The following is a 23,890-nucleotide window of genomic DNA, read 5'->3' as shown; positions in this document are numbered from 1 at the left end:
ATGAATTAAATTTGATAAAATGATGTATTTTAAGATCTAGTATGTAAATGATTCACTCTTACATACCCATAATATCAATATTCTGATTGCTTATTGAATATGAAACATACTACTTTTTATTATCCACTGAAGGTGAAGAAAACAGGAAAACAAGATCAAGACAATAAACCAAAGAATTAATATTTCTTACATTCTTACGGCTAAAAACATATTGAAATTATTTCTATACTGCAATTTATATATAAGAATTAACATTTTAAATGAAGATTTTTACTTTTCATAAGCATTAGAATCTAATCTCTGCATTGTTTAAGGTAAAGAAAATATAAGGGATTTCTTACTGATGAAATGTTCTTTGTCTTTTTCAGATGCCTTAATAAAACTTTATTAAATCCTTTCTGGGCAGCTTGAGAAAGTGCTGACACTTCCCAATTTTTCTTGGTCTCATCTATAAACAGTAAACAAAAATCAATTTTAAATGGCATTCATTCAGTTTTTTGATGAATACTAGGGAACACACAATATTGCCAAATAGAAGCATTAAAATCCTAATTTTAATTATGGTTAAAATGTTTCGACAACAAAAGGAAATTATAGTGGTTGTCCTGGTTTAAATATCATTGTCTACTAAAAGGAACATGGTTCCTTGGAGAAGTGGCTAACTCCAGAGACTGGGCAGACCTGTATTTATAAGAGGAGCCTGAATCACTTTGTGGTTCCAGAAGTAAGGAGCTGCTTGAAGAAATGCAGCCAGCCCCCATTCTTTATATGAAAGCCAAATCTGAAACAATCTGAGCTTCAAAATTCGTAATAATAAAAGATTAGAGTCATTGGAAAAGTAAGGATCCACAAGTCCCTACTAATAAAAATAGGTGAGAAAAGAAAGTTACTGCTTATAGTAAAATGCCAACTAGTATACAGGAATGATGGGAGTTGGAAAATTACTATTTTGCAACCATCACAGCATTAATGAATATTAGGAATAATCATCAAGGGACACTAAAACTATTACGGTGAAAACTCAATGAGAAGCAATGAGGAGCTGTAAAATATCTCCTTATAAATTTTTTTTGAAATGATCATAAACTTAGAGAAAATTTTAAAGTATGGTACAAAACTTCCTTCCTGAACCACTTAAGAGTAAATTACCAACCTGATGCCCCACCACCCCTGAATATTTCAGTCCTGCAAGGACATTCTCCTATGTGACAGCCACGTCAACTATCCAAATCTGGATACTTGTCTTGAGACATGACCCACAATTAATCCTCAGCTCCATTCATGTTCCACCATCGATCCTAATAACATCTTTAGTTCAGAACCATGTCATATTTAGTTGTCCTGTCTTTTTAGTATCCTTTAAACTGAAACAGTTCTTCATTCTTCCCTTGAATTTCATGATTTGAACACTTAAAAAATTATATGCCAGGAATTTTGTATACTGTCCCTCTATTTGATTTGTCTAATGTTTTCTCATGATTAGATTCAGGTTGTGGAAGCCAGTTTAACATTTTACTAGTTCCTTTATTACTACTGAGTTAAATAAAATCTTTGACACGTGCACTTTATACCAATGTAGTTACAATTTTAAAGCTATAAAGTTATTTTTCACTAGTTCTGGAGATGTCCAGTGGATTGGCTGACAGAGCCAGGTAAGCTGCTTTGCTGGAAGACACCTCAGGGATGGTTTAATCCCAGCCATGTCTTTTCTTGGCTCCCGGAGTGAATCCCAAATGATAACAGAACCTTACCTCTGCTTTCTCTTTGTCTAGTTCTCCCCTCTATAATTTTGTGCTTTTGGTTTGCTTATGCCCAATAAGCTAGTCTCCATGGGTGGGAGCAATAACTAAGAATTCTCTGCTTACCACTTTGTGACCTTTTGTGTACAGATGTTAGAGATCCACTAGCTGATGGTCCAGAGATAAAGAGAGGATCTGGATTTTTGTTTGTTTTGGTTTTTTGGTATTTTTTCTTTGAGCTCAAATTAGTTCAGAATTTCACACACTGGGAAAAACAGCTCTTTGATATCTGGACTGGTCAGTGTTTTGTCTCACTCTTGAGTCTCTTAAGCTATGACTCAAATTGCAGAACTGAAGCAATATGCTCTGCATCTGCTGGCGTATATATGTGCCTGAATTGACAAAGGCCTTTACTTCTCCCTACGTGCATAATGTTCTCCTATATCTGGAGGGTATTATTATAAAGTCTCTTTAAAGAGCTCTGTTGTGCCTTATACAAGTAAAATGTAAAATGAATATTCCTGTAATTCTGTGAAAATGCTTTCAGCATTCACTATAAGGCTTTAAATGTGCCATACTTAAAAAAAAATCTTAGAAAAACTAATTCAGAAACATTTTAGGAAACCATATTACATAATTAAGGCACATCTTTGGTAAATGAGACAAGTTTAATAATTTTGGTTTAAACTTTTAAAATGGGCATTCTTAAGGGGTGCCTGGGTGGCTCAGTTGGTTAAGCGACTGCCTTCGGCTCAGGTCATGATCCTGGAGTCCCAGGATCGAGTCCCACATCGGGCTCCCTGCTCAGCAGGGAGTCTGCTTCTCCCTCTAACCCTCTTCCCTCTCATGCTCTCTCTCGCAAATAAATAAAATCTTTAAAAAAAAAAAAAAAAGAAAAGAAAAAATGGGCATTCTTAAGGTGGCGGGAGAGTAGGGGACCTCGTTTCATCTGGTCCCTCGAATTTAGCTGGGTATCTATCAAACCATTCTAAACACCCACAAATTCAGCCTGAGATGTAAGAAAATATATCTGGAACTCAAGAAGCAGAAAAACAACTGCTGGGGCACCTGGGTGGCTCAGTTGGTTAAGCGGCTTCCTTCGGCTCAGGTCATGATCCCAGGGTCCTGGGATTGAGCCCCACGTCGGGCTCCCTGCTCGGTTGAGAGTCTGCTTCTCCCTCTCCCTCTGCCTGCCTCTCTGCCTACTTGTGCTCTCTATCTCTCTGTCAAATAAATAAATAAAATCTTAAAAAAAAAAGAAAAGAAAAGAAAAACAACTGCTTTTTGCAAGGTAAGAGGTGCAGAGTCGTGAATCTGCAGGGAGCTATTGGAAGATAAATGGAGGGGGAGGGAGCCTCCATAAGTTGGCTCCTGGAAAGTGACAGAACACCAGAGCACAAAATTGGGACCCTTAGAAATCTGCTCCAGTGAAAGACATCCCTTTCTAAAAGGGGCTCAGGGTCATTGTAGTTTCCGGATCCCAGGAGACACAGAAAGAACTGGGGTGCCTGAACCGACAGAGAGCCCAGGAAGTGGAGTGGGGAAACTGGTTATGGTCAGCAGGCCCAGAAGGGACTCTCATCTCCGGTGGACATAAACTGTAAGCAAGGCCGGTAGGGAGACGGCTCTTTGAGCACCCTGAAAAGGACTAGAAGGTGCAGGCCATTTACCATTCCGATAGGGACGAAACGGCTGTGCCCACAACTGGGCAGCAGCTCTCAGGGTGGTGGCGGCCCTGGACAGGGCAGTAGGGCAGCACCCAACCGTGACCTGAGAGCAGCGCAGAAGGGTGCGCGCGTGAGCCCAAACCGCTTGCGGTTGCAAAGACACAAAGCGCAGAGACACTCCAGGGTCCCTTGAACTCCCCACCTCCCTGGAGAGTTGCAGTGGGCACGAACCATGGGAGTCTGCAGAGTCTGGCGCACACAGAAGTGGAGACAGTTTGACCAGGACGGTTTATTGAAGAGGAGGGACCGCGATCTTGCGGCTCTGGGCTGGAGATCTGGGCATGGCCATTTTTGCTCTGACCCTCTGAAGAGGCGTGGAAAGCTTCCAGGGAACAGAAGCCACACAGACGACCAGCTTACATTGAACCAACTCTGCCTAGGCAAAGATACCTGAGAAGCAACACAGCACACCCCTCCACGAGAAGATAGACTGGAGGTAACAGGTGAATGACAAGCTTATGGATCCCACAAGACTGTAAAACTCTAGCACCAGCAGAAAATAGTAAATTGAGCTCCAGGTGTTTCCTCACAACTCATTTATCCTTCAGTCTAAAATTTTCCATTTCTTTTTTTTTTTTTACCTTTTTGCTGTTTCAACTGAATTCTTATTTTACCCACTTACATTTTAAGTCACTTTTTAACTTCTATTTTTTCACATGCTTCACTCCAGTCCTTTTTTCACTCTACTCAATTTTATTGAATATATAAATATATACATATATAAAGTTTTGCTTTCTTTGCAATTTTGGGATGTAGTGTCTTCTAACAGACCAAAATTCAATCAGGAACAAGTGTATCACCCTGCTTTGTCCACACTGTGAGATTAGAGTCTCTCTTCCCCACCCTTTTTTATTGTTTAGTTTCATTTTGGCTTTGTTTGTTTTTCTGTGGTGGCATCCGACCACTTTGGATTTTTTTCCAGGGTGCATTTTGCTTGGGTCATGGTTGACATTTTGGACTCTGTTCATTCGCTCACTCATCCTTCCCTGGACAGAATGACTAGAAGGAATTCACAACAAAGGAAAGAACCAGAGGCAATGTTATTTGCCACAGAGCTAATCAATATGGATATAAGTAAGATGTCAGAGATAGAATTCATGATAGCAATTATAAACTTAATAGCTAGGCTTGAGGGGCCCCTGGGTAGCTCAGATGATTAAGCGTCTGCCTTCGGCTCAGGTCATGATCCCAGGGTCCTGGGATCAAGCCCCACATTGGGCTCCTGGCTCAGCAGGGAGCCTGCTTCTGCCTCTCCCCCTGCTCATGCTCTCTCTCTCTGTATCGCTCTGTCTCAAATGAATAAATAAAATCTTTAAAAAAAAATAGCTAGGCTTGAAAAAAAGCATAAATGACAATACAGAATCTCTAAGGGCAGAAATGAGAACTAATCAGGTGGAACTTAAAAATGCTATGAATGAGGGGCGCCTGGGTGGCTCGGATGGTTGGGCGTCTGCCTTTGGCTCAAGATCATGATCCCAGGGTCCTGGGATCGAGCCCCACATCGGGTTCCTGGCTCAGCGAGGAGCCTGCTCCTCCCTCTCCCTCTGCCTCTCTCCCTGCTCATGCTTTCTCTCTCTCTCTCTCTGTATCTCTGTGTCTCAAATGAATAAATAAAATATTAAAAAAAAAAAATGCTATGAATGAGATGCTCTAACAGCTAGGGTCAATAAAGCAGAGGAGAGAATAAGTGATCTAGAGGACAGGCTGATGGAAAGGAAGCAAGTTGAGGAAAAGAGAGAAAGACAACTAATAGCCCATGAAGAAAGCCTTTGAGAATTTAATGATTCCTTGAAACAAACCAATGTCAGAATTATTGGGATTAAAAGGGCGTGGAGAGAGAGAGGGCTGGAAGGTACATTTGAGCAAATCATGGCTGAAAACTTCCCTAAACTGGGGAAGGAAACAAGCACTCATGTCCAAGAGGCAGAGAGGACCCCTCATAAAATAATAAAATAGATCAACACCCTGAAATATAATAGTGAAGCTTGCAAATCATCGAGAAAAAGAAGCTATACTGAGAGCACAGCTAGGAAGAGGAGGTTCCTTACCTACAGAGGGAGGAACATCAGAATAACATCAGACTCATCCACAGAAACCCGGCAAGCCAGAAAGGGCTGACAAGATATATTCAGGGTACTCAATGAGAAGAACATGCAGCCAAGAATACTTTATCCAGCAAGGCTGTCATTCAGAACTGAAAGAGAGAGAATATCCAGGACAGACAGAAAGTGAAGAATATGTGACCACCAAGCCAGCCCTGCAAGAATATTAAGGGGGATTCTGTATGCAAAGAGAGACCCGAAGAGTAACACAGACCAGAAGGTAACAGAGACAATCTACAGAAACAGGGACTTTACAGGCAATACAATGGCACTAAATTCGTATCTTTCAATGTTACTCTGAACGTAAATGGGCTAAATGCTCCAACCAAAAGACACAGGGTATCAGACTGGATAAAAAAGCAAGAACCATCCATATGCTATCTACAAGAGACTCATTTTAGACCTAAAGACACCTCCAGACTGAAAGTGAGGGGTTGGAGAAACATTTACCATGCTAATGGACCCCAAAAGAAAGCTGGGGTAGCAATCCTTATATCAAACAAATTAGATTTTAAACCAAAGACTATTGTAAGAGATGTAGAGGGACACTATATCATACTTAAAGGGTCTATCCAACAAGAAGATCTAACAACTATAAATATGCCAATGTGGGAGCAGCCAATTATATAAAACAATTAATAACCAAAATAAAGAAACACATTGATAATAATACATTAATAGTAGGGGACTTCAATACCCCACTCACAGCAATGGAGATCATCTAAGCAGAAGATTAACAAAGAAACAAGGGCTTTGAATGACACACTGGACCAGATGGACTTCGCTGTTATGTGTCTGTGTGTGTCTGTGTATATATATATACACAGACACACACAGAATGTTCCATCTTAAATCAACAAAATACTCATTCTTCTCAGTGCACATGGAACTTTCTCCAGAATAGATCACATACTGAATCACAAATCAGGTCTAGACCGATACCAAAAGACTGAGATTATTCCCTGCAATTTTCAGACCACAATGCTTTCAAACTTGAACTCAATTTAATCACAAGAAGAAATTTAGAAGGAACTCAAACACTTGGAGGCTAAAGAGCATTCTGCTAAAGAATGAATGGGTCAACCAGGAAATTAAAGAGGAACTTAAACAATTCATGCGAACTAATGAGAATGAAAATACACTGGTTCAAAATCTATGGGATACCGCAAAGGCAGTCCTAAGACAGCAGTACATAGCAATCCAAGCCTCTCTCAAAAAATACAAATTAAAAAAAAATAAAATTTCAAATAAAAAAAAGGTCTATTTTGTCCAATAGAAATACTACTACTCTGGCTTTTCTTTTTTAATTTCCAGTTGCAGAGATCTTTCCATCCCTTCACTTTCAGTCTGTATGTGTCTTTTTGTCCTTTGGTCTGACGTGAGTCATTATATGCAGCATATTGATGGGTCTTGTTTAGTTTTAGTTTTTTTAATCCATTCACCTTCTGTCTTTTGATTGAAGCATTAGTCCATTTACATTTAAAGTAATTACTGATAGGTATGTACTTATTGCCATTTTGTTCATTGTTCTCTGGTTGTGTTACAGTTCTCATTCCTTTCCTCTTCTCTTGTTCTCTTCCCTTGTGATATGATGACTTTCACTGCATATTTGCGTTCCTTTCTCTTTATTATTTGTGTATCTACTATAGGTTTTTGAGTTGTGGTTACCATGAGGTTTATAACACCCTATGTATATAGCAGTCTATTTTAAATTGATGGTCACTAGGGGCACCTAGGGGGCTCAGTTGGGTTAAGTGTCTGCCTTCAGCTCAGGCCATGATCTCAGGGTCCTGGGATTGAGCCCAACGTCAGGCTCCCAGCTCAGTGGGGAGTCTGCTTCTACCTCTCCCTCTGCCTCCTCCCGCCCACCCCCCCCAATGCTCTGTCTCACTCTCTCAAGTAAAATCTTTAAAAAAAAATTGATGGTCATTTATGATTGAACATATTCTAAAAGTAGCACATTTTTACTCCCCCCCATGTTTTTTACTCAGTATTTTTTTTTAACTCAATATTTTTACATCTCTTTATTTTGCATACCTCTTAACTAATTATCATAGGTATAATTGATTTTACTACTTTTGTTTAGTGATTAATCCACTAACTTCACTATGTATTTACCTTTACTAGTGAGATTTGTATTTTTATGTATGTTCTTGTTACTAATTAATGCCCTTGCTTTTCAACTTAAAGAAGTCCCTTTAACATTTCTTGTAAGGCTGGTTTATAGTGATAAACTCCTTTAGTTTTTGTTTGTCTGGGAAACCTCTCTCCTTTAATTCTGAATGATAACCTCACTGGGAAGAGTATTTTTTTTTTTTTTTTAAAGATTTTATTTATTTATTTGACAGAGAGATAGAGAGAGAGCACAAGTAGGCAGAGTGGCAGGCAGAGGGAAAGGGAGAAGCAGGCCCTCCGATGAGCAGGGAGCCTGATCCGGGGCTCGATCCCAGGACCCTGGGATCATGACCCAAGCTGAAGGCAGCCACTTAACTGACTGAGCCACCCAGGCGCTCCTGGGAAGAGTATTCTTGATTGTAGTTTTTTTTTTTTTTATCACTTTAAATATATCATGCCACTCTCTTCTGGCCTGCAAAGTTTCGGCTGAAAAATCAGCTCACAGACTTGTGGGGTTCTCCTTCTATATAATTAGTTGCTTTTCTCTTGCTGCTTTTAAGATTTTATTGTTATTTTTTTGCCATTTTAATTATGTGGCTTGCTATGGACCTCTTTGGGTTCATCTTGTTTAGAACTTTCTGTGCCTCCTGGACCTGGATGTCTATTTCCTTCCCAAGGTTAGGGAAGTTTTCAGCCATTATTTATTCAAGTAAAATTTCTGCCCCTTTGTCTACTTCTTCTGGACTCCCATAGTGCCTATGTTAGTATGCCTGATGTTGTCCCAAAGAGCCCTTATTCTTATTTTTAAAAATTCATTTTTCTTTTCCTATCATTTTCCTGTTTCATTTGAGTAATTTCCACCACCCGGTCTTCTAGATCACTAATCCATTCTTCTGTATCATCTAATCTGCTGGCTGTGAGGGCCGGCTATGACTGTTCTGGGTATACTGGTGGTGGGGCTGCCCCTGCAAGGCAGGAGCTGATGGTGGGGAGGCAGTCTTGGCTGAGGTTGCCTACAGGGTGTGGTGGGGTTGGAGCCACTTGGGGTTGGGGAGCACTGGTCCAGGCCAAAGTCACCTGCCAGTACAGTGGGGTGGGAGCCATTTTGGAGGGGTGTCTGCCAAGGTGGGCAGGTTGCACAGGGCTGGTTCACAGAGGAAAACCAGGGCAGGGTAATTGGTGCCAGCAAGACAGAGTGTCAGACCTGGCATCCATCAACACTTCCATTCCCAGAGAAAGTTCCTACATAGCTCTACCCCTCCAGCATACATTCTTAAATCAGTCAATAAATCTCCTTCACATATGGCCCAGGTGCTTTTCAAACTGCTGCCTCTGTGCTCGGTCTCAGAGTGAGTGAGTCTGTGTACGGGCCCTTTAAAAGTGCAGTCTTGGTTTCTCATAGCCTTCCAGCTCTTCCAGAATTAAGTCTCAGTGGTTTTGAAAGTTATATGTCATGGGGCTCATCTTCCTGGTACAGGTTCCCAGGGAAGGGTGCCCAATATAGGGCTTGAACCCTTTGCTCCTCAGGGAGGACCTCCACACCTATGATATTCCTCCTGCTTGTGGGTCACTGCACTGGGAGTAAGGGTCTTGGCCAGTCTTCACCTCTGCCCTTCCTGTCTCAATGTGACTTTTTATCTTTAGCTATAAAAGAGCTGTTTTGTTAGTCTCAGGTCATTCTCAGAGAGAGGTGCTCTATATGTGATTGTAGCTTCAGTGTGTCCATGGGAGGAAGTGCACTCAGGATTCTCCTACTCCACCATCTTGATCCTCCCCTGTGATTATCTTCTTTTGCTGATCCAAATTATCCCCAATTTGGCCTGTGACATTTCTCCATCATTCTTTGAACTGATGTCTCAGAAAATACAATATTCTAGGTTTATCTTGTATTTTCCCTGTTCCAAGGTGGAGCCAGTCATCTCTTCAAGGAGTACTGGTTTCTTTTAGGGTAAAATGATATTTATTTATTTATTTATTTATTTAAAGATTTTATTTATTTATTTGACAGAGAGAGACCAGCGAGAGAGGGAACACAAGCAGGGGGAGGGGGAGAGGGAGAAGCAGGGAGCCTGATGTGGGGCTCAATCCCAGGACCCTGGGATCATGACCTGAGCTGAAGGCAGACGCTTAACGACTGAGCCACCCAGGCGCCCCAGGGTAAAATGATATTTAGAAGCTATAATCTGGGCAATAGGTTTGCTCATTACTATTAAGGTATCACTGCTCCAAGGCAGGTCCTTTCAGTGGACTCATCTGAAATGTATGCATGTATTATATATACATACACATACACACACACACACACACTTTCATTTCTATTTCTACATTTACTTATCCATATATGTATGTAAATAAGTGTGTGCATGTGAGAGAAAGACAGAGAGAGAGCCAGAAAGGAAGAGAAAGAGAGAGGGGGATGGGGCGCCTGGGTGGCTCAGTTGGTTAAGCGACTGCCTTTGGCTCAGGTCATGATCCTGGAGTCCCAGGATCGAGTCCTGCATCCGGTTCCCTGCTCAGCAGGGAGTATGCTTCTCCCTCTGACCCTCCCCCCTCTCATGTGCCCTCTCTCTCAAATAAATAAATAAATCTTAAAAAAAAAAGGGGGGGGGAGGGAAAGTGGGAGGACCATGATTTCACACTTCCTATCCAATACCATAGGGTTCACTTTAGTTTTCTCCTTCTCTATTTGTAACTCCCTTCTCTAACAAAGAGAAACCTAGTTTCTATTAACCTTAATCTGCTTAACCTTCCCCATCCTGCTTTGACCCCCATGCCCAATAAGGCTGTCCTAACATGTAGGCGCCCCCCCACTCTGCTCCAGCTCTGACACCCATGCAGGCTGCCCCTCAGGGCTGTCCTCCTCATGTTCCTGGGGAGCACCACTGCTACCCTAACACCTAACTTCCTCTGTACCACCTAAAGGCCTTAGGACTGAATACTCCTACTGAATACTCCTACTCTGGAGTAGGAGAATCCTGACTGCACTTCCTGCCATGGACACACCTCTTCCTTTAGGAGAGAAAGAGAACTTCAAATGACTAACTCCCACAAAGGGAAAACAGTCACTTTACAGTTAGAAAAAGATGGAGCAGAAACTCACTAACCAAATGGTCAAAATGAACGTGACTGGTAATGGCACCAATTACCAACACGATGCTGTGAGGAAACCACAGCATCAGTTATGGGTATTTCTGCCAAAATAGTACAACTGAATCCTATTATGAGAAAACATCAGACAAGCCCACATCGAAAATAAATGGCCTATAATCTAAAAATGTCAGCATCATGAGAACTAAGAAAGGCTGAAGAGCTACCCACATTCAAGGAAGCTAAGGCATTATGATTGTTAAGTGCAACACACGATCCTAGGTTGAATTCTGGACCAGGAAAAATAAAGCTATAAAAGAACTTAAATGGACAACTAAGAAATCTACATATGGATTGTAGATTAGAAAAGAATAACGTATCCATGTTATTTTCCCTGATTTTGATGATACCATGGTTATATAAAATAATGTCTTCACTCTTAAGAAATACACACTGTGGGGCACCTGGGTGGCTCAGTTGGTTAAGCAACTGACTCTTGATTTTTGACTTGGGTCGTGATCTCAGGGTCATGGGGTTGGGCCCCACGTCAGGCTCCATGCTCAGCGTGGAGTCTGCCTATCCCTCTCTTTTTGCTCCCCACCCCGCTCAAGCTCTCTCTCTCTAAAATAAATAAATAAAATCTTAAAAAAAAAAAAAAAAGGAAAGAAATACACATTGCAACATTTAGGCATAAATATCCATGATGCCTGCAACTTACTCACAAAGGGTTCAGAAAAAAATGTCATGTATAAATACACACACATATATTATCTTGAAATACAAGGAGAGTACATGTAATGATAAAGCAAAGGGAACAAAACCTTACCTGTGGAATCTGTGTAAAGAGTATACAGGAGTTCCTTTCACTATTAATGCAACTATCCTGAAAGTTTGATCATTTCAAATAAAACATTACTAAAAATAGTAGTTTTTAAGATTATGGATTTTCTTTTGTTATTTAATTTTACTCACTCTCTGTTTTTCCCTATCTTCTAATTATCTACAGTACACATATTTATGAGTAGATAAATCCTCTGCTTAAAAGAATCACAGTATCTTCCCTTATTAATTTAAAAGAAACATGGGATGCCTTGGTGGCTCAGTCGGTTAAGCGTCTGCCTTGAGTTCAGGTCATGATCCCAGGGTCCTGGGATCGAGTCCCGCATCGGGCTCCCTGCTCAGCGGGAAGCCTGCTTCTCCTTCTGCCTGCTGCTCCCCCTGCTTGTGTTCCCTCTCTCTCTCTGACAAATTAATAAAAATAAAATCTTTAAAAAAAAATAAACACATCATTTCCTTTTTTTTCTTAAAGATTTTATTTATTTATTTGAGAGAGAGACAGAGAGAGCACGAGTGCGGGGAGAGGCAGAGAGAGAGGAAGAGGGAGAAGCAGACTCCCTGCTAAGTGGGAAGCCTGATACAGAGCTTGATTCCAGGACCCTGAGATCATGACCTGAGCCAAAGTCAGATGCTTGACTGAGTCACCCAGGCGCCCCAAAAGAAACATAAATCTTTTCAATGAGCTGACTGACTGAACTAAATTCCAGAAAGCAAAAAGTACCATTTGCTACTAGATATATTCATTTTTAAAACTAAGTCCATGTATTTTAGTGATTTACTCAAATAACAGCAATCCTTATATAATGTTAATTTCAAAAGCCTAAGTAAGCTATAAACATTAACTAGCTTATATTTTTTTGTCTCTAAATAATGCTTGTTATTGTTAGCATTTACAGAAAAATCTCTCAAAATTGCAACTCTTCTTAAACTCTGAATATGCATCAAGGTTTTCATAAAAACCAGACTCAGTGAATAAAATGTATCACACAACTTCCACTTAAATGTTTCCAAACCAACAAAACTTAAGTTGAACAAAAAAATGACTTACATAGATACAGTTGTACAAATTAACACTTAATTTTCCACTTAATTCACTTAATTTTTCATGACAGTAATGTTTAAATTCTTAGCAATATTTCAGTGTCTTTCTCCAATCTGAATCTTTCTTTTTGCTCCATCTAATAACAATGTTCATCTTCATTCTGGTTCAAGTAAATCTGTCTTCTGAACTCTACTACTTTTCTTGACCAGTATACTTTTGCCTGGCCAATGATTTTTTCCCTTTGAATCTTTTTCTAAACCTATATCTACTATGATAATTCTTCATAACTGGCTAATATTAGTACTTCATCAATTATATTTGGAAAACCAATAAAAATCAACAAAATGTAAAATTAGTGTTGAATTTTTATAGTTTTAATTCCCATTTAACAATTCATTTATTTATTTCAAGGCAGTGTATTAGGATTTATAAGGAGTTCATGATATTAAAGATAGAGCTCTTGCCCTTGAAGATTTTATAAATCTTGGTAGGATATAAGTGAGTAAAATGAAAAACAGGTTTAATACCTCAATTATATGTCCCAATGTTATTTCTTTTTTTTTTTTTTTTTTTTTAAAGATTTTATTTATTTATTTGACAGAGAGAGATACAGCAAGAGAGGGAACACAAGCAGGGGGAGTGGGAGAGGGAGAAGCAGGCTTCCCGCGGAGCAGGGAGCCCGATGCGGGGCTCGATCCCAGGACCCTGGGATCATGACCTGAGCCGAAGGCAGACGCTTAACGACTGAGCCACCCAGGCGCCCCCCAATGTTATTTCTTATGTCCCAATTATACTGACTAAATTCGGGAGATAACAAAAATATCAAACTTATTTTAAATATGTTCAAATTTCAGAAATTATAAAAATACAAATAGTCCTATTGAAGTTATTACATTGCTACTTTATTTAAGATACACATCACAATTCTTCTAAACCTTACCTGATAAGGCTGAAGTTTTCAGATATCCATCAAGGCTGGGTAAAATGTCTTTATAATGGGGCTGAATTACATGTTTGCCGATGTAAACGGACCATTCTTCCAGGGCATTCAGGCCTACTTCCGCCAGTGGGGTATAGCTCAGGCCCAGTTTAAAAGCCATCTATATATTAATACAAACAGGGTAAACTGAAATGTAGGAAATTTAACATTTAAAGAAAAAACACCAATTAGTTTTGGTTTCTAATGAATAAACCCTTCTACTAACAGATATTTCTGGAGGTAAGTAGGTGCATCCCATGTCTTTATTGGGAAAACAAACACCACCAGTCTATGTAGTTGGTGTTATACTGCAGACTTTCAACACATAGGTTTAATCCTCACGTCCACCTGTAAGGGAAGCTCTGAGAGGCCAAGCCAAGTATCCCAAGTCCCAAAGCTACTAAGTGGCATAACCAGGGGTGTCTGATGGGTAAGCACCTACTGTGACTGCAGTGGCAAGACCTTGATATTTCCATGTTTTCTAGAAAACATAACATCACGTGAAGAAAATGGATTTAAGATCATGCATCTACCTGCAATGCAGGAACGTAGGCTCTAATATCAAGTTCAATGATGTCATGTGGCAGGGACAGAATAAAGGTCAAACAGGAGGCCAAAAGTTCATCTTTGTATTGCTTCATTTTAACCGAAACCTTAACAAGAAAGAAGAGAAACACAGTGCTATGCACCTGACTAGAGCCTATAATTTGAAAATCAACTAAAAAATATTTACCTTATTCTCAAATATAAAAAGCGATCATGCAGCTTTTATATGACATGGCTTAATTACAAATTAAGCACTAATCTTGAGGAAAAGTTCATTTGTTGAAGTACTTAATTCTCATTATAAGAGAGCTAAAGAATCCATTAGTTTCAAGTTGAAATCATTCAAGGTGTATCATGAAAACTCAAGGGACTTTTGAAACACAATGATTTTCCTCTACCAGTGTTTCCTAATCCCTTAATCCCAATCTGGATTAAGCAAACCAATTTTTAAGTAATTAGATAATTTATGATCACTAAGATTTTTTATCAACATACTTTCCTTTTTAAATAGCCCATGATAACACTGCAAAAATCATTTAAAAGTTACCTCTTTACCAAATTTTGCAAGCAAAGCAAAGCAAGAATACTTTTCTGGATCCTCAGGAGACTGTGTCTGACCCTTCAGACCAACTCCCTGTCGAATAAAGCAGTAAATTAGTAAAGTGAACAATAATCATGGATTTGTGTGTCCTAATCTAGCACTTCTAAGGGGTGACTCCATTTTCACTTTGCCAAGGTCTTGTGCAGAGAGGAAAAAAAATTGGCTCTGACAACACTTCAGGCAGAGGACAGTGAGAAAGCATAAGATGGAAAGTGAACGGCTGGTCAAAAGCCAGAGGCCTAGCTAAATCCATTCCCCCCTTCCCCGTCTTCCAACACATACACCTATGAACCAAGAGAACTGCTCACCCTGTATTTAACCAGTTGGACCACTCATGATTGACTACAGAGTGTTAGCTATACTAATTCAGTTATTCTCAAATGTCACTAGCCATCAGATGACCTGGGTGGTTTGTTAGCACAGACTGCTCAGCCTTGCCCCCAGAGTTTTTGATTAGATAAGCCTGCAAAGGGCATAGATTTCCCAAGTAATGCTGATACTGGTCCTAGACCACACTTTGAGAACCTCTGTTAATCTAACCTTATTAGCCAAGTGCTTGTAAATCAGAACAGGAAATGCTATTAACTTTTTTAACAGTGTCATTCAATTGCCACTCACACTATCAGTTTTTAAAAGTACGGAAAATAAGAGTTTTAAAACTGCAATATACTATAATCTTTTATAATGCCTTTATACACACTCATACAACCTAAAAAACAAAAGAATATTCAATGTCCCCACAAAAAAAAAAAAAAAGCTTACCTCAAAATATTTTATTTTCTTGGCATTTCTCATAGCAACAGAAAGCAATTTGTAGAAACCACTGATGAGAGGCAACCGTGTAGACTGCAAAATTAATTCATATGCAAATGAATGTACCCATGGCTCAAAAAATTCTACATGTTTCTCAGGAAGAATCTCTCTGTAAAAACAAATTAAAAGCTTAATGTAGAATTTCTTACCATATATTTTTATTTAGCTTCAAAATTATAAGGGACATAATCAAAAAGGTATATGATTCCATTATATGAACATTTTCATATTCCCTTTTTTCCCCACCTGAGCATCTTTTAAAGAGAAAAACAATGGTAATTCTAAGCTGGTATGTTTATAGATATATTTTAATGGTTCATATAAGCAATTTTAGAGTTTAAAACTATTTCATTTCATACATCTGTGTAAGTGGTTTTCCTATATTATAGCTAATAACTGGTGATTTCCACCCTTAAATAATTAGAATTTTAAAAAATACCTGCAAAATTCCACCAGGTTAAAAAAAGCTGAAAAATCTTTGGGTTTAGCAGGATGCAAGTTAGCAGCTGGATCTGAGGTCGGGATCACCCAAACACCAGTAACTTCCTTTTCATCCTTAAAAGTAGATGTACCCAAACAAACATTGTATCAAAGTGAGAAAGGTACAGATGGGTCCTCAAAATTACAACTAATACAATTTAATAAAGCTGACAGAGCTTGCAGAAAACATTAAAGAAAAGAACACATACGAAGTTACAAAGTGAGGTGATTGGTGCAAATACAAAATATAAAGGGGGGACTATAACTTTTTGAAGCAAAAAACCTCGACAGAGGTAGAATTTCAGAACACAAAAAGTGTCAGTAATGACTTGCAGGTTTCAAGCTGAGAACCAGAGGAATAATTGACCGTGTTAAGTAACAGTAACTTACTATGAACATACTGTGCTTGTGTTATGAAACTCAGGTGGAAATGTTAAACAAGCAATTAGAAATACAGACTGGGGAGCGCCTGGGTGGCTCAGTTGGTTAAGCGGCTGACTCTTGATTTCGGCTCAGGTCATGATCTAAAGGTCCTGGGACAAAGCCCTGTGCTGGGCTCTGTGCTCAGCAGGGAGTCTGCTTGGAGATTCTCTCCCTCTGCCCCTCCCCCAATTTGCGTGCACAAGCACACTCTCTCAAATAAATAAATAAATCTTAAAAAAAAAGGAAAAGAAATGCAGACTGGAAGCTGTAAAAAAGGAGGGTAAGACGGAGTATAGGCTTACTTGGGAAATGCTCACAGAGGTGACCACTGACCTCCTGGAGGTGAAGTAAAAAGATCAGGAAACAGAAGAGAGCAGAAAACAAGAAGAGAAAGAAAGTGCAAGGGAAGCCACTGAAGACAACGAAAGTGACAAAGACATGTATCCTAAAAAGCACGTTTGTTGGCTGACACAGTTCCAGGAAGCCCCTTCAGCAACTTTTTCAATGAAATTATTTTAGACATAAACAAAGCATAAAAAGTAATAGAACACACACTGGTGTTCCCATCAACTAGCATAAAAAATAGAACAATACAAATGCAATACAGTCAATGTGATAAATGGCCTTTTACTGCTTCCTTTATTTATCCTCTGCATATCCACCCCATTATCTCTTGTCTAACTTCACGGTACTGCAGTGGAAGTACACATGTACTAACATGCATAATCTAATCTAAGGGAAAAAAAAAAATCACTGGGCTGAAAAGCAAATTAGATGTTTTCCACTGGAACCCAAGCCCTTCAACACTAGTGTCATTACCATAGTGTTTTACTAAAACTTGTCCTCAGATAAGAGCAGAGCAGCTTCTAGCTGGCGGCCTTAAACCATGACTTACCTTCTATCCAGGCCAGGAAATCTGGATACAGAAAAAAGGGAAGGTGTATTCTTCATTTTCTGCCTATTGCCTATATTCTACTATCTCAAGAATACATTTAATACTTTGTACCCAGACTTTGGAGTTTCCTTAGCTATAAACAATAGGAATTCCAGGTTTCCCTACCCTACTACAAAAAGTCACCTCTACGCAAAGTAAGACTTAACTCTTTACTATTGCTAAGAAATGAGTAAAAACCTAGTAAACAACTTTTTAAAAATAAGTGGTTTCAAAATATTAAACATATAAATTACTTTTTGAACAAATATAGGAATAACATTTTCTACACACTGGGCTATTCAAATAGCAAAGTATCAATGACACACATGAATGCCGCAGAAATCAATTTCCTGCAACACTCTACAAATGTGCTATTATTCCCTGGATGCTTACATACAAAGAGAGCTGGTATAAAAATGATGGAAAATTATTATTGACAAAACCTCTAACCTCGTGTCCCCCAACATTCTGTTTCTCTAGTGTAAGATCCAATTTCTCAATAATCTTCAAAACTGATTTGACAAATTCATCATATAGCAAACGATTCAGATTTTGAAAGGAGGAATTCACAAAGAGAAATGCTTCATCTGCTAAAAGAGACTCCTTTAAATAAAGAAAAATAATAAACTTCAAAATTTAATGCAAACAAGTATCAGTATAAGCATTACAATGCATATATGTATACACATAATTAGGTATTATAGAAACTTCTGTGTAAACTACAGCAGATTTACTTGGAAGTTTTCAAGCTGAAAAATGTAGACACTTTCCTAAATTACTAGGACAATATCATTTCAGTCAGATATGACCTACCCAGGCATGTAACAGATACTTACTAAGCACACAGTGGCAAATGAGAAGATTTAGGCCAATCCTTGTCAAGGCATTTATCTCACTTAGTGTGTGTGTGTGTGTGTGTGTGTGTGTGTGTGTGTGTGTAAAAACACATATGTATACTATACACATACATTATATACTTATGTTTGTGAAAATACACATGCTTATACATTTATGTATATACACAAAAATATGCATGCATGCACATATATATACACATGTAAGCATACATACATGTGAAAAAATGTATACCTATCCTTAGAATGGACTTAAAAGTATAATTTGTCATTTCTGTAAAAGTGAAAATATTCTACTATTCCAAAAACATAGACCAATTACTCTGCCTTCACTCAAATATTCTATGGAACTTGACCTCAAACTATAGGAATATCTAATGTCACATATAAGAAAGAAATATTAAGTAAAATTACTAACACTGCTATACTATTTTATCTCAATACGAAAACAACTAAAAACTCTTTAAGATTTTTCACAGGATAGAAATCATCTATGGACAAAAATTGTTTTTCCTAGGCTATAATGCTTTGTCAAAGTCTATGATAAAATGGTGGCTAGAACCAGGCTTAAAGCTGACATCAGAGAAAGATCTACCAGAAACATTAAGCAGGAGGCATTATTCTAATCATAAATAATGTAAATAACTGTGTACCAATCTTCTTCACACCAACTGAATCAGTGAGATTTATCTCTTTTTAATCTTCATCTTTAACAAATAAAAAGAGAATAGCTCTCCCATGGTGACAGTACTGTTACACTTTTGTTACCTAAGAGGCTGGATCTGTTAGGAAGAATAACTTAGCATCAAAAATACTACACTGGCTACTCATGGATGAAATGAGGACTCAGCTACGGCAATTATTAAGTTTACATGAGTTGTACAATTTTGTTCTTATACCATTTTAATTTTTTATTACTCAAAGTACTTAAAAAAAAAAACCAATGGAAAAGTTAGTAAAATTTAATTCTGAAAGTCCTAAGGGTTAAACTATAGAGACTAATTAGAGGAACAACGGTACTCTCATAACTTTAAAATAGTCATTTTTACCATCATCTGGTCACAACTCAGGAGACTTCTAAAAAGATCCAAATAGTCTTTATATGTGGGCACTTTCCATCTGCCAGTTCTAACTTCCCCTGATGCACGATAATCTTCAGATTCAGACTCAACACCCTGGGCAGGAAAACAACATGCCAATATTTACTGGTGGATTCACAAAATAAGCAAGGCTGCCATTACATTCTGATTTTCAGAGTCTTCTAAGCTAAAACACCCACTAGTAGGAGACTGTAATTTGATTGAGGAAGACAGTATAGTATGAAAGGATAATAAGCAAGCTGAAAAAGAAATCATGATTTTTCTAACAGGGACTAAAATAGTGATGCAAGAACAAATATTTCAAAACAATACCCAAGGAATGTGTTATGAGTCATTTATCTCACTTTCCTACTCAGGTCAATCTTCCACCTCATCCTATTTCCTGTAACTTCGAGTAACTAAGATATGCCTTCCATGACACACCTAAGCATTTTGTCTCAAAGTTTCAAGAGAGAAAATATTCCCTTCTTATAAAAATGTGTAAATAATAGTAAAGTTACATTTAAGGATGTTCCATAACTTAGGAGAAGTTTATTCACCTGAAAAAATAGAGAGGCATTATGTCTTACACTTTTCAAAATGTGAGGCATGACTAATAACTAAAAGGCCATTTTTGTATATTTACAGAATAAAAACCCCAGTATCACTTCTAACTTTCAGTGACGAAAGACTAAATACCAAAACTTTAGATTTGGAATTTACCTTTTGAACGATCACTGGCTTAGAACATATTCTGATTAAAGCCTGATGCACTGAAAAAAGAAAATGAAAACAAAAATAAAGGAAACAACAAAAAGCAAACCATTATTTCACTGAATGTAACTATACCTCTCAATTTTTTCCTTTAAGTTTAATTTCTTCGGTTTAAAATTTTGGATTATTAAGATTCAGAAGCAAAAGGAATAAAAAAAAGGTTCAAAAAAAGGATGGGAAAGGAGGTTTTGATCCACCAAAACATGAGTTTTCCAAGGGGCATCAAAAGATATGAAAGGGGGCGCCTGGGTGGCTCAGTTGGTTAAGCGACTGCCTTCGGCTCAGGTCATGATCCTGGAGTCCCGGGATCGAGTCCCGCATCGGGCTCCCTGCTCGGCAGGGAGTCTGCTTCTCCCTCTGACCCTCCTCCCTCTCATGCTCTCTGTCTCTCATTCTCTCTCTCTCAAATAAATAAATAAAAAATCTTTAAAAAAAAAAAAAAAAAAAAAAGATATGAAAGGTATCTATATCAAACAACATGTTAAGTATTCGTCATTCATCATCATAAAAACAAGGGTGAGTTCCAAACTTACCGACCGTACTGATGCAATTCCAGAGAACTGGTCCTTTTCCCCCCAAGGCTAGGAAAACTTTCACTATGGCTTTACAACACACTGACTGCATTTTTGGACTATACTGTGGGAAACTGTCTATCTGTACCACCATGAGATGTTCCAGAACCGGAGTATACACTTCAGGAACCTATCAGAAATGGAGAGCAAACTGAAAGTTAGAGGAGGGAATAAATATATATAGGAATAATACAAATATCCAAAGTAATTACAACTCAAGTGGACACATATTAGATAAATGAAAAACCTGGCTTATATCCAATCTACTAATAAGCTGAACACTTACTGTGATTGCCTAAAAAAATCAGAGTAAAGCTGTCTGAACGATACCTAAGGTGCAATTCTATCTCAAGAAGCAATCTTAAATCTTTTAGAAAGATAAAACAAGTAACAATTTTTCCTGCTTTGGATAACAAAAAGTCAACTTTCATGACAATAATTCTATTAACACAAAGTACTAACTAAAAATGTCACCTTGTTCACAATGGTGCCTGTACTAAATGCATACAATTCATATGACTCCGTGAAATTATCTGACGAACTGAGATTAAATAGTTAAGATCGTGCTCAATTTAATTAATTATTTCACTTACTGTATCAAGGTAAAGCAAGACACTTGCAATAGACTGGAGGAAACTTGGCATGTGGTAAACGTGGTCATCAACAGTGTCTATCTGGGTGAGGAACAGCTGCTTACAGCGCTGAATGAGCTCTACGTACATGAAGTCAACATCTTTTGCATTTATAACCTTGCAAGGCTTTCGGAAAGGCAAACAAAAGTCTTTATCAATCTTATCAATGTCAAAATAATGTTATTTAAGGTGTCATGTTAAGCCATGTGATAAGCTGAATATTAACAAGCTTTTTAATGGAGATGAAAATTATAAAATACAATATATCTCATAAAGATGCTTTTAAAAATAATCTGTAATTATATTCTAAATATGTATTTATACACAAAAAAATCTATTGATGGTCAGCTATTCTAGATATTGCTTAGATGGTAGCTATCAAAGACAAATGAGATGCAGTCTGCGCCCCGTGAGGTAGTCACCTAAAGGGGGAACTGAGACGTAAACTCAGAGCTGGAATAGCTACGATACCATTCTGCACACTACACCCAGAGCCATCTTTGTAACTCACAAATCTGATAATACTACTACTCAGCTTCAGATTTTTCAAAGGCTTCTTTGGACCTCAGATCTAATCTAGCTTCCCTGAGGATCTGACTAATCTTTTTAGAGTCCTCTCCCTTTTTGTCTATCATGCTCCAGCTACACTGTGAACATATTCTAACTACAGTGAACAAGTTTAAGTTGGTTAGACCATAGTGTATAAAATTGAAAATTCCATGTTCTCATTTACCTCTAAGCCTTCTCACATACTGGTTCTTCTGCCCTATATATATTCAAAGGAGCCAACAGAGACAAGTGAAGATGAAAATTAAAAAGACCAAGAGAAGGAAAGATCATTTGGAAGCAAATGAGGAAATGACCAGAAATGGAATGAGTAGTGAGAGTAGAAAGCTGGGAAGAGGGGCTCTCGTACCCTGAAAAAGGGAGTAGACACTGATCGGGAGATCTGTAGAAAGAGAGGTAGGAAGTGATTTTCTCCATAAAGTAGAAGTCACAGAGATCCACTAAGAGGGAAATAACTATAGTTATTATCAATAGTCTTTTTTTTATGTTTTTTTTTTTTTTAGAGAGGGTGGGGGAGAGACAGGGGGAGGCGAGAGGGAGAGAGAGAATCTTAAGCAGGTTCCACGCCCAGCACAGAGCTTGACGTGGGGCTCCATCTCACAACCCTGAGATCATTACCTAAGCAGAAATCGAGTCAGATGCTCAACTGACTGAGCCACCCAGGCACCCCATCAATATTCTTAAATATACTTGTCGTAAGAACCTATTTTTTTTTTTAAGATTTTATCTATTTATTTGACAGAGAGATACACAACGAGAGAAGGAACACAAGCAGGGGGAGTGGGAGAGGGAGGAGCAGGCTTCCTGCGGAGCAGGGAGTCCGATGTAGGGCTCAATCCCAGGACCCTGGGATCATGACCTGAGCTGAAGGCAGACGCTTAACAACTGAGCCACCCAGGCGCCCCAAGAACCTCTCTTTCTAAAACACTGAGTGACATCAACTATAATTTTACTTCATAAATAATGGGCAGCATAGCACAGTAGAAAAAACACGTTGTTTCAAGTCTTCAGACTTGAATTTACGTCTTGGCTCTATAAATTATTAACTGTGTGTCCTTTGACAAGTTACTTAATTTCTCTAGGTCTCAGTTTCCTCATTTGAAAAGTGGAATAATACTCCTAAAAGCTTGTAGGAGAGTTATGAAAATTTGAGATAATACGTATTCAGAATCCTAGCACATAGTTGGCATTGAAAAAACAAGTTAACAACAAAGCAAGTAACAACAATATTGTCACAAGTGTGAGATGCTATTCAAAAATGCAATAAATTATATTCCTTTAAATGCTCAAAATGAAATAAAAAGAATAAATTAATGAGCCATACTCCTGCAAAAAGTCCATATCCACGAATTGCAATGGATAAATCTTTGCTGTTTGAATCCACGTTCCTGATGATTCCATAGAATTGCTCCATAAAGTACTGTAGCTTACTCTTATGCATTTCTGCATCTTTCGCCATCATAAAAGAAATCTGCAATTGCATAATATTTACTTTTTAGAAATATTTAATAGCAAAACAAAGGAATCTATTATAATGTAAAAAGGCTAGCATTGTTTAATTAGATATTATCAATGTGTTATAATTCCACACAATTGCTTTTATTTTTTTTAAAGATTTTATTTATTTATTTGACAGAGAAAGCAAGAGGGCACAAGCAGGAAGAGCAGCAGAAGGAGAGGGAGAAGCAGGCTCCACGCCAAGCAGGGAGCCTGATGCGGGGCTCAATCCCAGCACCCCGAGATCATGACCTGAGCCAAAGGCAGACGCTTAACCATCTGAGCCACCCAGGCGCCCCCACAATCGCTTTTATTGATAAAGAACTACCGCTTCAATTTCCTTAGGCTGCACCAAATTTAGAAAAGACACTCTCTTTATTACATGTGATGCCTTTTTCCTAGAGAAAGGCACTGAAAGAGACCAGGCCAATGTAGGAAGACATGCACAAAAACCAGGTTTTGAATTTGGGCTCCCTGATGAAGCAGAAAG

The 23,890-nt window shown here is 38.4% G+C and overlaps 1 protein-coding gene across 7 annotated transcripts in view; it reads right to left on the bottom strand.

Moving 5' to 3' along the window:
• PRKDC (protein kinase, DNA-activated, catalytic subunit) overlaps positions 1–23,890 on the bottom strand; it is a 247,069-nt gene that overhangs the window by 207,624 nt on the left and 15,555 nt on the right. For 6 of the 7 annotated variants that reach the window (XM_036094045.2, XM_078072404.1, XM_078072405.1 and 3 more), the window contains exons 11-22: positions 23,228–23,374; positions 21,298–21,462; positions 20,666–20,834; positions 20,082–20,131; positions 19,329–19,454; positions 17,876–18,028; positions 16,028–16,143; positions 15,538–15,697; positions 14,722–14,808; positions 14,162–14,281; positions 13,590–13,749; positions 342–448 (exon numbers count right to left, since the gene is read on the bottom strand). In XM_036094045.2, coding sequence (XP_035949938.2) covers positions 342–448; positions 13,590–13,749; positions 14,162–14,281; positions 14,722–14,808; positions 15,538–15,697; positions 16,028–16,143; positions 17,876–18,028; positions 19,329–19,454; positions 20,082–20,131; positions 20,666–20,834; positions 21,298–21,462; positions 23,228–23,374 — 1,560 coding nt within the window. Of the gene's footprint in view, positions 1–341; positions 449–13,589; positions 13,750–14,161; positions 14,282–14,721; positions 14,809–15,537; positions 15,698–16,027; positions 16,144–17,875; positions 18,029–19,328; positions 19,455–20,081; positions 20,132–20,665; positions 20,835–21,297; positions 21,463–23,227; positions 23,375–23,890 lie in introns of those variants that run through there. The other variant, XM_078072408.1, reaches the window with a different exon arrangement.

Source organism: Halichoerus grypus, chromosome 5, assembly GCF_964656455.1.
Source record: "Halichoerus grypus chromosome 5, mHalGry1.hap1.1, whole genome shotgun sequence".
In the NCBI taxonomy this organism is placed as follows: domain Eukaryota; kingdom Metazoa; phylum Chordata; class Mammalia; order Carnivora; family Phocidae; genus Halichoerus; species Halichoerus grypus.
Note: the sequence above shows the minus strand (reverse complement) of the source record. Positions and strands in the feature narration are given on the sequence as shown.